The 13,917-nt window shown below is 38.8% G+C and overlaps 1 protein-coding gene across 3 annotated transcripts; it reads left to right on the forward strand.

Moving 5' to 3' along the window:
• Positions 1-4,936: 4,936 nt before the first annotated feature.
• LOC131335884 (tryptophan aminotransferase-related protein 2) lies at positions 4,937-13,463 on the forward strand. Of its 3 annotated transcripts, none has more exons than XM_058371435.1 (6): positions 4,937-5,430; positions 7,058-7,385; positions 9,768-10,071; positions 11,387-11,667; positions 12,300-12,607; positions 12,994-13,463. In XM_058371435.1, exons 2-6 carry the CDS (start codon positions 7,099-7,101, stop codon positions 13,176-13,178), a joined length of 1,365 nt encoding a protein of 454 aa, XP_058227418.1. In that variant the 5' UTR covers positions 4,937-5,430; positions 7,058-7,098; the 3' UTR covers positions 13,179-13,463. The 3 variants fall into 3 exon arrangements, with proteins under 3 accessions (XP_058227418.1, XP_058227419.1, XP_058227421.1); XM_058371436.1 differs by having other exon boundaries at positions 4,938-5,430; positions 7,077-7,385; XM_058371438.1 differs by lacking the exon at positions 4,937-5,430 and adding an exon at positions 6,795-6,923.
• Positions 13,464-13,917: the final 454 nt, after the last annotated feature.

Raw genomic sequence — 13,917 nt, forward strand, 5'->3', positions numbered from 1 at the left:
AATAATTGAATAAAAGAGAGAGAAGGCCATGATACATGGGGCGGGGGGGGGGGGGGGGGGAGAGGAGAGAGAGAGAGTGGGAAAGGGAGAGAGAGAGCCTGGGGGTTGGGGTTTGGGTTTTGGGGGGGGGTCGGGGTGAGTGGGAACGAGGGAGAGAGAGCGGGACCAATTGATGGGTTTGGGTTTGGAAAAGAAATCAATTAAGAGATGAAATTTGGTGGGTTACTTTCATTGCCCATTGGGTCATTTAAGTTGACCCAATTGATGCCCAATTATGACCCAACTAATAATGGGTCAGCTGGGTTTGAACCCATTCTTACCCAACTAATAAATGGGTTGGGTTGGGTCTATTTTCTAGTTGATGGGTCTGGGTTTGTTAATGGGTCTGGGTTCAATTTGCCACCCCTAATTTCAGCTCTAAGTGAGAGTTTTGTGTCTCAAGTACGATTTTTTTTAAGGATTCGGCTTCTCTGCGGTCTCATCTCGTTCGTTCATCTCAACAATCAATGATTTAGATTTTAAATTTTCTCACGAAGAGTCTTTCAACAAAATCTAACCGTTAATAACACTTTTGGACAACTGGAATTACATCAACCGTTCTCTGTAGTCCAAACATAGACCGTAGAGAAGCTATTTCCGTTTTGTAATAAGAACATATTTAAATCCAAAAATTGATTTTCTTTTTTCCCTTTATTTTCTAGTATGGCCTTACCTAGGGACGTAATCCAACATTATTCATGTTAATATTCTTCTTGATGTTGATTGTACAACAGGGGACCTTGCAAAATTGAAAGTAGGCCCACTCCAATGAGACTGATTGGTGAAGGCCTGGACTAGAGGGGCATGCAACTTAATTGGGAAGGACCATCCCCTTAATGGCTGCAGGCTCAATATAATCCCATAGGGACCACCCTAAGTGTGGAGGTAGATATGGCCGGTGACCAGCCATTGAGTACTGGCAAAATCTTGAGCCTTAAAACCTTGTGATCTTTAGGGTTATTAGCTCTATATTCTCTGCAGAAGATTAGCATGACTGAGCTCTCAAACATCAATGTGGCCCCCCACCCCCCTTCTCTCCTTGTAGGGAAGGCAACTCTACTCTGGTCTTTCTCTTCTTTCCAGTATGCTGATTTTGTGGACCCAAACATTACTAGAATCTTATTAGGTCTCATACCTTTCATTCATAGAGATTCCTTTTTGCATGCCATAAAATTACATTGTTGTCCAAATTTTTGGCTTGGTATTCTGTTTGTCCTTCATTTGTATGGATGCAAGTAGAAGATTGTAACATCAGGCTTCGTTGTATCCTCGAAATAGGTTTGTTGCAACCTAATGTACACAATTTGATGGTGGCACATATAGTTTTATGAATTTTCGGAAAGCGACATTATAACATGACTCGACATGGTTCCATCACGGCGTTTTATTTCATTCACCATTTTGTTGGATGTTTCAGGAGGACTTGGTGTTTGGCTGGTTCAGGTTGTTGGGAGATGGCTGCTATTTCCAAGAGGAGACAAGAATGCTTGGGTTATTTTTGGGTGGTTTTATTTATTTGTTCTTTTCTTCGCACTCATTCAACATTTGGTTGGATGTCCATCAGCTCCTCCCCTTCTCGATGTACCCTTATCGAATTTCATTTATATATATATATTGACCAAAAAAATTCAGGCGTTCTATTTCCGAAGTAGGCCTGTCAATGGACCGGATCCGATCCGGATCCGATCCGAAAAATCCGATCCGGATCCGGATCCGAATCCGATAACATCGATCCGATAATCCGATAATCCGGATCCGGTAATTCAATACGGATCCGGATCGGATCCGGATCGGGTCGGATTAAATCCGTTATCAATCCGAATCCGAATTTCATTTTTTTTAAAAATTTTAATTTTTTTTAAAAAAATAGAAAAAATTTTATTTTGAAAAAAAAAATGTTTAAGAAGTTGTATTTTTATTTTTATTTTATTTTTAAAAATTTTTAAATTTTTTTTCGGAAAATAATTTTTTTTTGAAAAAAAAAATTGTATTTTTTTGAAAAAAATATTTTTTTTGCAAAAATTTTTGAAGTAAAAAAAGTTTCCGGATCGGATTCTGATTTTCGGATCGGATCCGGATTTTTCGGATTCGGATCCGGATTACCACTATCGGATTTGAGTCTTATCGGATCCGGATCGGATTGTGTCTTATCGGATCCGGATCCGGATCCGGATCTGTCGGATCCGGATCGGATCCGGCCCATTGACAGGCCTATTCCGAAGTATCCTGATTCTGCACCAACACTCTAAGTAAACCAGGGATACAGTTTTCTCCAAACTTCTGTTGGATTTTATCCCTGATGAGACCATTTGAAGCTAGTGCTTGCTTTGCCTTCATTACCTTCCAATTGCTGGAACTAGATTAAATTATTGATAGTTTCCTCTTTGGACTAGACATGAATAAAATGACCACTATGGCCTATGGGCTGCCTTGGTAACTTGGTTTGCCATCTACATGTACAAGTCTATATTGGTTAGCAAAAACCTAGCTTATCTTTTTGTTGAAACCCGACATCTTCCTCTCTGCGCTCACCCTGATGCTACGCGAAAGCTTGATCGTTCCGCCCGTCCTCGTTGTGCCTGCCTTAATTGACTTCCACTCGGTTGAAAGTTCTACTTCTACTAGTGCATGATTCGATTGTGGACTAGGGGTAGGAAAAGGTGTACAAAAAATGCTAAAGAAGAATCTTTTCTTTTGTTTGATATTAGTAAGATAACAGTGATTAACAAAGAAGAATAAACACAAGAGAACAAATCCCAAAGTCATTCCCACTCACCTGGCAAAAACACAAGCACTGGACTTAATTATACTTGTCTTCTCCTTGTCAAAGGGCAAAAGCTGAGTTGGTGTTTGATTTCATTTCTTTTTAGTACCTTGTTTATTGTTTCACACATCTGAAAAGGGAAAAGCCACCTAGTAAGAGCGTCAAAGAGCACCGAGTTTTGCCGACGATTTTTTTTTTTTTTTAACTGGATGTTCGAGTTAACTTGTACGGATCTTGATTCATGATTAGACAAACCGTTCAGTGGCCCAACTGTTATTTTTATATTTACAAATAGTAAGCAACGAGAATTGACTTGTATGCATTTTATTGTAGTGTCAATAATCAATGTGATCACCATGTCAAAATAATAATAATAATAATAATCAATGTGATCATTAACAGTACTAGCAATGAAATTGACTTGTGTGCATAAATGGTGTGAATTACATTTTAAGGGCCCCATTTTAATTGCAATGTCAAATAGAAGAAGAGACCGAAAATGGTGTTCAATGTTATGTTCTTGATATAGGGATAGAGCTTACAGGAACTCGGAGAGCCTGTTGTCCCTTAGGTACAAAATTTGTGTTGTCCCTTCAAGCGCTTCGGATCGTCTATCTCACGGCCATCAATGGTACGCATTTTAAATGAACTTTTTCCTGAAAGAGTTATTTTAGAAGAACTCCACATGAACTAGTAGGGATGACAACTGGACAGAACAAGAGTGAATAGTATGATCGCTGTCTTTGATCCCCAAAACCATCTAATGTTCTGTCCTCGCCTATCCGTGACGGGAATTATTTTTTCCCTTCATCCAAACGGGGAGTGTGGATCCCCATATGGAGAATGGGTATCTAACAGTAAGAAATCCTCTCCACTACAGATGTTAAAGATAGCGTAAATGAAAAATCACAATTAACCCTTTACTCGTCAATCATCTGCCCACCGTTTTCTTGTCACCTTAGCCTTTACCCATAACCTTCTTAAAATCACGACATTAAAACATCAAATCCAGTCACCACACTTTATATACCAACCCCAATCACCTCCTATCCGTGATCTCCCGCAATTCCTCTACAATTGACTCCAACGGTTAGGTTCTTTTATTCTATCCTCACATCTTCTAATTTTAGGAAATTACCTTAGATGAAGAAAAAATGGAAAATTTGCCATAAAATCTTATTTATCATGTCAAGTTTTGCTCGCATGACAAGTTTCGTCCAAAATTTCAATGTGTTTCTAACAGAAGGAGTCCATGGTTATTGTATGAATCCTTTTAGGGGGACAAGTGTTAAGTTTTAAACATTAAGGACGATAAGTGAAAATCAGTTATAGTTGAGGGAGTCTAATGAAAATTTACCTTTTTATCTAACATAATGGAGAAATTTTTCATTGCCGGATGGGCACAGCCACGTGGTGCTCGTGCACGCATCTCTGCTATCCAAACGTGTTTTTGGACAGCCCAAATTTGTTTGGATTTGAGGGGATATTTTGGTAAATTTGCACTAAAAAATTACCCGAACAAATTTATGCCGTCCAAAACACATTTGGACGGTCGAAATGCGTGCATGGGCACTATGTGGTCGTGTCCACGTGGCACTGAAAAATTTCTTAACATAATGGTACTCCCTCAGGTAATTTTTAAGTGTCCACCACAGTTCTGTGTGTCATTTTTAATAGCTTATATTTCTCGATGCATATTACGTTGGATTATGTTTTATGTTTTTAAAATTAATGACGAATAAAAATAATTTAGATCAATCAAATCAGATTGATATCGTAACTTTTAGTAATATACATTAAAAAAGATACATAGACAATTAAAAATGATACGCAAAATTACATATTGAACACTTGAAAAAAAGGACGAGAGAGTACTATTCCTTACATAACACCATATGTTACCAATAAATTACAGAAAATCTACTCCACCGCTGTATTTTACCGCTCTCAATTTTATTGTTCAAAAGTATTTTGGATTTTAAAGACTCTTCCAAGCCTGGTGAGTCTTTTTAAAATTCGAACAATTGATTGCAGAGACGAACGGTAAAATTGAGCACTACGATAGAAGAGCGGTGAAACAAAACGGTAGCACTACTGAATAAATTAATGAGAGAGAAAAAGGTAAACAGGGAAAAGGATGCAACGTAGCACGAGTGGAGAGCAGTAGTATAAACAGTAGTGTTAAACAGCTTTCCTTCGTTTTTCCAACTCACCCCAAGCTTAGAACCCAGTGCCACTGCCACCATCTCTCTCTCTCTCTCCTAGCATGCGTGTTCAGTTGTGTGTGTGTGTGAGAGAGAGAGAGGGGGAGGGAACGCGTGTGACAGAACTGTGAATCCTTGATTTGGTTGTATATTTCGAGATGTGGCATCGGAAACTGGGAGATCTTCCGTGGAAAAAAAATCTTCCAGTCTTCTTTCAATAAATAAACCCCCTATAAAATATCCCGATTCCTTCAAATGCCAATGTGTTTCGATTGATCTCTGTTTTAAGAGAGAGAGGGAGAGAGTGAGGAGAGAGAGGAGATGCCATTGCTCCAACCCCCGTAGTGGGTTGTGCAGCCACTGGGGGAAATTCGAAGCTTTCTTTCGCGGATTGATCAATCAAGTCCTTATTTGCCAATACTGGTATGTTCTTTTCATTTTTAACCTCGCCAACAAGTCTACAAAATCTCGTTTAAAGTTTATTGACGAGTACCGGAGGAATTTTTTTCTGGGTTTTGTGCGTTTTTATGCTTTACCTCCAGCTCTATTATGTTTTTGGACGGAATTTATGTGTTTTTTTTCTACGATTGGCTCTTCAATGATCTTGTTTGAGGAGGATATGTATCGCATATATATATATATATATATATATATATATATATATATATATATATAAAATATATGTATATATGTTTAAATTTAATTAGCAAGTATTCGCTTTGCAACTCCGAATTTTTTTTCGATAACCAGATGTCTAGGTCAGTTTTGGAATGTTCAGCCTTCACGAATGTCACGGGGGATAAATACTTAGTTGCTTTCTCATATTCATTCATTTGGCCAAACCCGGTTAACAAGTTACTCTTAAATTGCCACTCTCCAGCACCCACTTCCTATGTTAAAATATTCAATGACGTCCAAAAAAGAAACAGTCACAGCAATCCAAAAAAGAAACAGTCACAACAAATGAGACGGTCGGAAGTGAGACGGACGGAGGGAGTACTATTCATAGTAGAGGCCTCTTTGGGAGCCAAATTGTGCATTGTGTGTTTTCCTCCTCTTTTTTTTTTTTCCGTTTGGGAGCCCAAGCCAGATTGTGAGAATGGATTCTCTCACAATTTATTATAAAAACTAAACTTTAGAGGCACAGAGGCACAATTTGAGAATCAGCCGTGAAGGAGTTTTTCCATTCTCATTTTGAATTATCTTCCCAAATTCACAATCTATTTTGAGCATCATCCTCAAAAATGCCCTTCATACTCTATTTTGAGCATTATCTCCCAAACACTACTTTGCACATATCTCCCAAATACTCTATCAGATTATAAATCTATTCTGGCCACAAGTAGTTACCAAAGTTGGGTACGTTACCGGCCCGGCCGGGAGTCACACTATTATACTTCGAGTGTCCACGTATACCTGTTAGACTTTTAGCCATCTCATTGATGTTCATCGCATGTCACAACTCTTGGTAAAATGCTATTAAAGGTATCTATGTGACCATTTGTTTAATATAATCATCTTGTTAATTAGTATTCACTAGAGAGTAGTAATTTATTTCTGGGTCTACCTGAAAATAGGTTATATGGCATATTGGTTTTGTTTGATTATATTTTGACATAGCATATTTATCGTAGTATAATGTTTATCGGCGACTTCAACAGCCGACGGTTCTATACCCCCGGTAAATTTAACCTCCGTCGAATGTATGGCTGCAAATATCGGGTTGGAATCTTGGGAGTCATTGGTTCTGCTAAAAATATTCACTTCGAAGAGCGCTTACCTTCCTTTAATGTTTCATTTACGTGTTACTTTATATTTTATTTATTTAAGCAGATTTCTTAAATTACCCTGGCTTTTACACTCACTTTGGATTGAGCGGAGGGGAAGTGAAGGGAATAAATCAGAACATTAAACAAGTATTGAACTTTTTAAACAATATTCCATCCCTACACACAGTAGCTATAAAGAAAACAAGAGTTCTTTTTGTTTTCAGAGTCTGATTTTTCCTGCTATCCTAATAGGAGACTCTGTTTTGCCCTGTTTTTTACAGTTTTGATTGGACTCTGTAGTTTCCAAATTGACAAAAGAGAGATGGACAAGAGGAAGGTTTTGTCACTTAGGCATGTGTTGATGTTGTCTGTGGCGTTGAACGTGGGGTTGTTTCTGAGGCTTGGGTACGTGGGTGAGGGTTGGAGAGCAGAGCAGAGCCTTCATGGTTTTTGTTTGGAGGAGAAGCAGCAGAATAGAGGGGCTCCCATGGAGGATTTTTCCCAGAAAGTGGCGCACGTTAGCAAGGGTAAGCTTGTGGAGACGGCATCAAGTTCGGTTGCTCGTTTGGATGTCGAAGACGGTGGCCAGAGAGACATCAATCTCGACCAGTAAGTCTGATACTCTGTTTTCATTCCGTTTGCATATGAAGTTTGGATCAGGAAACAAAAGAAAGATGGAAAGTGAACATTTTTAAAAGGCTTAGTGTGGGATTTTCAGAGAGAAGTTTTGAAAAAAAATTCATTCTGACAATTGGGTACCAGAGAATGGAAGCCACAGAGAAATGTATGTTTTTTTTTTTGTCTAAATTAACCTTACATAATTTAAATGGATTCACTTGTTGAGAAATAAGTTGGTACGAAAGCATGATCAATTTGGAAGTTAAACCCCAAAAACTTCAAAAACAACTTTTCTTGCATAAGTGATTATTTACGATAGCTTTTATGTTCTGTTACTTTCCATCAAACACGTTATTGTTTTTTCTCTCCATGGATCACTTACTTCTCTTGCTATCAAAACGATTCTTAGCTTCCCCTATGTTTACGGTTTGATAAGTATGATATAACAGCTTTTTTGGTCATGCCATCGTTTTAGTGTATTATTTGTATGAAGCTGGGGAGAAAATAGTCATATGCCACCTTCGGTGACCCACGTCAACAAAATGCTGACACTTCAGTTATGGGTGTGTTATTTCTTACCTGGGTTGTGTGCCCTTTGTTAGGGCAGCATTGACTTGTGATGGGGCAATTTCTGATGAATAGGTAGTATCAGTATTGTCTTAAAAATTCAAAATAGAATTCCTATTTGGGTTATTTTGTCCAACTCATATATAATTGGCTTGGCAACATGGCAACTTATTTTGAGGGACGAAGGGCAACTTAAATCCGTCGATATGATGTTTGGTATGACCAATGTCCTCGGTGAATCCTAATAATTAACGTTTCGAATCATCAAAATGGGCCTTTCTGCCTTCGACTGGACCGTCCAGTCCAGACGATCCGCTTCGTATTGATATTTATCCATTGGATGATTTGTTGGGAACAGTGTGAATGTTTTACTTTGTTTTGACTCAGTTGATTTTTTCTTCTGGGTATACGTGTGTACCAGTACTTTGCTGCTATGGTAATTGCCAGCTTGAGGAGACAGGTCCTTGGGTGGTGGTGAATTCCCATGGTAAATTTAAGAGCTGTGGGGAAGCCCTCTTGGAATCTGCTGTGTGATGCTCTCTCTGTTCCCAAAGTAGTGGTTGTGCTTTGTGTCTGCACCATGGGTCCATGGGGAATTACCCAGAAAAAGAAAATTACAAAAAACATGCACCATTGGTGGTGGACTGGTCGAAATTCTCATTGACCAAAATCATCATTCTTCTGTAATTGGTGGTGGACCTCAAACTGCAATAAACTCAATTAAACCCCATTTTGAGCTCAAATGCAATGCACTTCTTCAGGCTCACTTTCTATGTGCCTGTTTGTGGGTCTTTTGTGTGTGCCTTTTTGCATATGGATCATACAGATTATTACTACTATCTAATTTGGATACGTCTACTTGGTTTCGTTTTCCGTTTTATGCATTCATTGAAAAAAAAATGATATTCAAATTGTTTCCGAAAACTTCTTCTGAAAACAACTCATTTTTCAGAAAGTCCCTAATATAAGTTCCATTTTTTATAAAACTGTTATCACACAAAAATGAAAACGACAAGTGTTTTTATGAACCTCTTTCATTAGTACTGCTATAAGGAAAGGGGAGTGGGTTCTGTGAGTTTAATAATTCATGGGCCCTTCTAAGCATTGCCAGTTACAAACCCACCTTGCATATCTGAGGGTTAACAGTATACCAAATTAAAAAACGTAGAGTAGGACTTGACGTTTTACAAGTGATCCATCCAATCATTGATCCGTTGTAGAGTAGGACCCTCAAGTACTTCCTTCCATACCTACCTTGCATGTTATTTACTGTAAGTTGTGCAGTGGCCAGTTTTGCCAATTTATTTTTCTTGATAGGGTACATGGACTTGCATGTATATTAGATTTGAAGGTAAGGACAGAGATCATCACACTGTCTTAGTGGACCATCAAGTGCATTTGAATCATATTCCACACTGCAAAATAAAAGGCTGCCCATTCCACCATCCACGGTGGTCCTACTAATGTTATAAATTTCAATTTATGGTCTGACTTGTAAGGATTTTGAAATTGACCATTCATATGATGGCTTGGTGGGATCTTGGCCTTATTTTGTATCCATGGTGTCATCGTACATCACTGCATCAACTTGTGCTCCTTGATTTTTCTAATATGCTGAAATCACCATAGCATTTGAAATTGGTGGACCATCTATACTTTGTACCACAAGTACAGAAAGTCCATTAGAAGGATCAAACTTTGGATTTGAAGTCACACATGAAGTTAATTCTTTCACTTTTATTAATCTGAAATTCTGGTAATTCTGTTTGCGACAAAATATTCCTAAAGTTATCTGATTTGATGCAGTGGCGATCCGACAATGTACGAGAGATTTTGGAAGCATATGGGTGACAAAACGACAGTTGTGATCTCCGGGTCGCAGTACATAAGTTATTTTTCGGATATCACAAACATTTGCTGGTTTTTGGAGGCAGAATTTGCAACGACAGTCATTAGATTGCATAAGTTGGTTGGAAATGCCATCACTGAAGGCCGTCACATTGTGGTTGGAACAGGTTCAACGCAACTCTATCAGGCTGCATTGTATGCTCTCTGTCCGCCTGATGCATCTGAGCCCATGAGCGTGGTATCTGCTGCCCCGTTTTACTCGGTGAGTTGAAATTTTCTTGCTTGAGAATTAGCTAGTTTTTGTAATTACATAGCCACGCTGTTTTTCTGTGATTAGAGATTCTTGAAACTGGAAAACAACACTGGTTTCTCACCTCGCTGTTTGATATCCGTTTGATTATATGTAATGTAGCAGGCATGCTTGTGTACAGATGTTTTCCTTTTTTTATATGAGCACTGTTCAAGCCAAAAGTCGGCTTAAAACCAACTGAGGTAGCTCGCATTAATTGGTCAGTGTTCTTGGGGCCATATAGCACTGAACAACCAATGCAAGCACGACAGTTGGTTTAAGCCAACTTTTGCCTTTCATATCAGTATTGTCTTGATGTTTCTAGTTTGTACTTACCAGACAAATGTTGTATAAGATGCTGACTTTATCTCATACTATCTACAGCTGCAAAATTGGAACCATGTGAATCAATATTTGTAGTACTAGTTAATAACATACCCTGTCCTCCCATATTTTCCATTTTTGTAATTGTTCTGCAAATCACCAACCTCATTGGGTGTGAAGGAAACAGGCAAATAGTCTCATTTTCTTTTGTTGAAGCCAAAGCCGTGTCATAAGGCCATGTTGATTGGTTAGACTGACGACAGCAGGACACGTAATCTCACAGGGTGAGTAATCCCGACAGATTAGTAGGTAGAGGATTACCAGTACCACATTCCTCAACATATTGCAAGTTTAATGTTTTTGGGTGTGGTTATCCCAACGGGTACCTCCATTAGATTTTGCATTCAATCACCGGAAATAGGGCCTCTTCAGATTTGCAATCCAATTCTGATTTGGCCCACCAAACTGGCCTTCAGAAAAATGCATTTTTTGGGAAGATTATCTTGGAGTCCTTCATTGTAAGACTTAGAAGCCTCCTGTGGTTGGTTTAAATAATGAAACATTTTAATCTCCAATCTTCATAAAAATCAAGGTGCATCACCTTTGATTTTCACTCTGAATTTTTAGATGCTTGTTCACAAAAACAGATTTTTTCTTTTTTGTCTCCAAAAATACAACCTTGGCCCTTCATTTTTCACATTTTTCAAAGGAATCGGAAGGTTAGTAACTTGTAATTAAAAGCCCAACACGTCTAGTCACTAGGACCTTGATCTCGTTGAAGTGGAGGACTTGAAAAAACAACACTAGTGTACTGTTTTATTCGGTTGATCCAGTTTTTGTGCTTACTCATCAACTATAAAACTGGTTTGCCTTGCTACCTAAGGTATGTAGTTTTTCTATACTGCAATAGCTGTTCAACATTTCACCTTTAGGAGTTTAATATGGATTGGCTGATTGCTTGCAGTCTTATCCTCTGATGACTGACTTCCTGAAGTCTGGGCTCTTTAAATGGGCCGGTGATGCACACAAATTTAGTCAAGATAAGCCTTACATTGAGCTTGTAACCTCACCAAACAACCCCGATGGATCCACGAGAAAGCCCGTGGTCAATCAAAAGGATGGAATACTGGTTCATGATCTGGCTTACTATTGGCCACAATATACCCCGATTAATTCTCCTGCAGACCATGAGCTCATGCTGTTCACTGTCTCCAAAAGCAGTGGCCATGCTGGAGCACGTATAGGGTAAGCTGCTCATCTATTGTTATTATTTTTTTTTGTCAAGGGTTTATGCCATGGGTGGTTGATCTAGTAATCTTGTTTGGATGTCCTTTTTTTTTTACACCTTCCATCCCAAATTGTTTGTCCATTTCTTTCTTCAAATCTCCACAAAAGGTTGTCCTTTTTGAAAAGTCAATCCACCAAAATTTGTGAGCTTCTATTTACCTTGCATTTAACTTCAAATGGTTGAAGGGTAGGTTAGGAAAGTTGAAATACTTTTAAGTGCAATGATTATGTTTTGTTCAAAAATTGAATTCCTCTGAATGGACAAACAAATTGGAACGTGCCTCCTTCTGTTCCCCTTTTTCTCCTTCTCCATAAATCATACGGTGACATGGACAATGCCATATACCACGTAAAATCCAAGGGGACAGAGAAAGATGCATGAGGGGACAAAAGATCTAGAAATATTTAGGGATTGCAGACCACGAATTGCTTTAGACCTAAGGGCTCCTACTGTTCGATTCACCCGTCACGTTAATGATCAAGAGCAGCACGAACTGCTCCAGTTATATTTGCTTCTTAATTGATGTAAAGAAAGAACAAAACTTATGGATCCCTTCCATCTTCTGGAACTTTCTGTTCACATGTTGCAGTTGGGCTCTTGTTAAAGACCAAGAAGTTGCAAGAAAAATGACCGAGTTCATAGAGATCAATACAATTGGAGTGTCCAAAGATTCTCAGCTCCGGGCAGCAAAAATCTTGCAAGCTGTAGCTGATAGTTGTGACCGTGTTGGTACCGGCTCTGAAGATGTCCAGCCCTTCTTTGACCATAGCTATATCCTAATGGAAAAGAGGTGGAAGCAACTGAGAGCAGCGGTGGAAAAAAGTTTACTGTTCAGTCTGCCTAACTTTTCCACTGCGCGTTGCAACTTCAGTGGTCGTAATTTCGAAACACAACCAGGTAATTGCAAATACTGAGAAGTACGCTCGTTACTTTTGGGCCATCTCCAATCTGTACGTTTTTGTTTTATCAGATTTGATTACATTTTTCATCAAGAGCTTGATCTGATATAGAGCACTCCAATTCTTAACTATTTTTCTCATCACTAAATCTTTTTACGAAGTTCCCGACTTTTTGCATCATCTTTTTCCACCTTTTTCTATCAAATCAAATCATCTCCACCTAAAACTTCAATAACAACCGTGTGCGATTTTGCCAGAATTGTGTTGAAGGATGAAAGGTTAGGAGCACGTTTTTTCCCCTCTTTACATCAGTGTTGAATTTGCGAAGGGATTAGAGATGCTTGTGCATTTTGTTATATATAAACTCATTGCACTTTTTCGTAGCTTTTGCTTGGTTGAAATGTGAAGGAGAAATAGAGGACTGCGAAATCTTTCTCCGTAGCCACCATATATTGACCAGAGGAGGGGAGCACTTCGGGGTCAGCCAAAAGTACGTTAGAATTAGCATGTTGCCGCGTGACGAAATGTTCGACCTCTTCATAGAGAGGTTATCTGAAATCCAATCTTGATCGTCCCTCAAGTAAGCAGTTAGTTCCTGGGAGCCGTACATTTCTTTTTGTTAAGAGGTACAGATGTACAATTTGTAGTGATATTAGAGAATTTGCCAATTATTGCTTACGCAAGTCCGAAACGTAGTCGTTTGTTCGGATAACTAATGGCGGTTTGTTCATCTGCATCCTATTTAGCGATTGATTGGCGAATTGTAGAAAACTGAAAAACGAGTAGAATCTGTTGTACTATTTTGCTAGGGATCGTCGTTTTGAATAGGAAATTCTACTACTGTGTTAATCGAACACTGATGGCAGCTGATTTATTGTTTCTTGTTGAGTGAAAGTAGATGAGCGAAAACGTTCAAATTTGGTTTACCTGTCACAACCACACGAATACGCATTGGCCCCCCCGTTGGTGTGTTTTTTTCTAACGGTGGCAATGCTCAAAGAAATACTCCTGCTCGGCAGATAATGGTTGAATCGCTAATGGTCCAGTCCAAAAGTGTCAAGTGGTTAATCGTCTAATTGCATGTTTGACTCCCACCATCTGAAACCAACCTTTGGGGACACTGAAAATTTGTCTGATGGCTTACTTCAGGGTTCCGGGTTAGCCCACATGCGCTTAAATTGATTCGGAGACCCAAAAAAAGGTACTTATGCAGCTCAGGAGTTAACAAGGAGACCAGGGCAGAACGTTGAGCGAATTCCCAATTTTTATAAGCTGTTTTGAAACAAAACTGTGAAGAAAATGAAAAAA

The sequence above is a fragment of the Rhododendron vialii genome, chromosome 8a, assembly GCF_030253575.1.
Source record: "Rhododendron vialii isolate Sample 1 chromosome 8a, ASM3025357v1".
Classification (NCBI taxonomy): Eukaryota; Viridiplantae; Streptophyta; class Magnoliopsida; order Ericales; family Ericaceae; genus Rhododendron; species Rhododendron vialii.

Bases quoted from the DNA above. Each gene is read 5' to 3' on its own strand.
- LOC131335884 (XM_058371435.1), top strand. From the start codon at position 7,099: ATGGACAAGAGGAAGGTTTTGTCACTTAGGCATGTGTTGATGTTGTCT. The intron at 7,386-9,767 runs GTAAGTCTGATA...GATTTGATGCAG, and splicing joins AGAGACATCAATCTCGACCA to TGGCGATCCGACAATGTACG. The intron at 10,072-11,386 runs GTGAGTTGAAAT...GATTGCTTGCAG, and splicing joins CTGCTGCCCCGTTTTACTCG to TCTTATCCTCTGATGACTGA.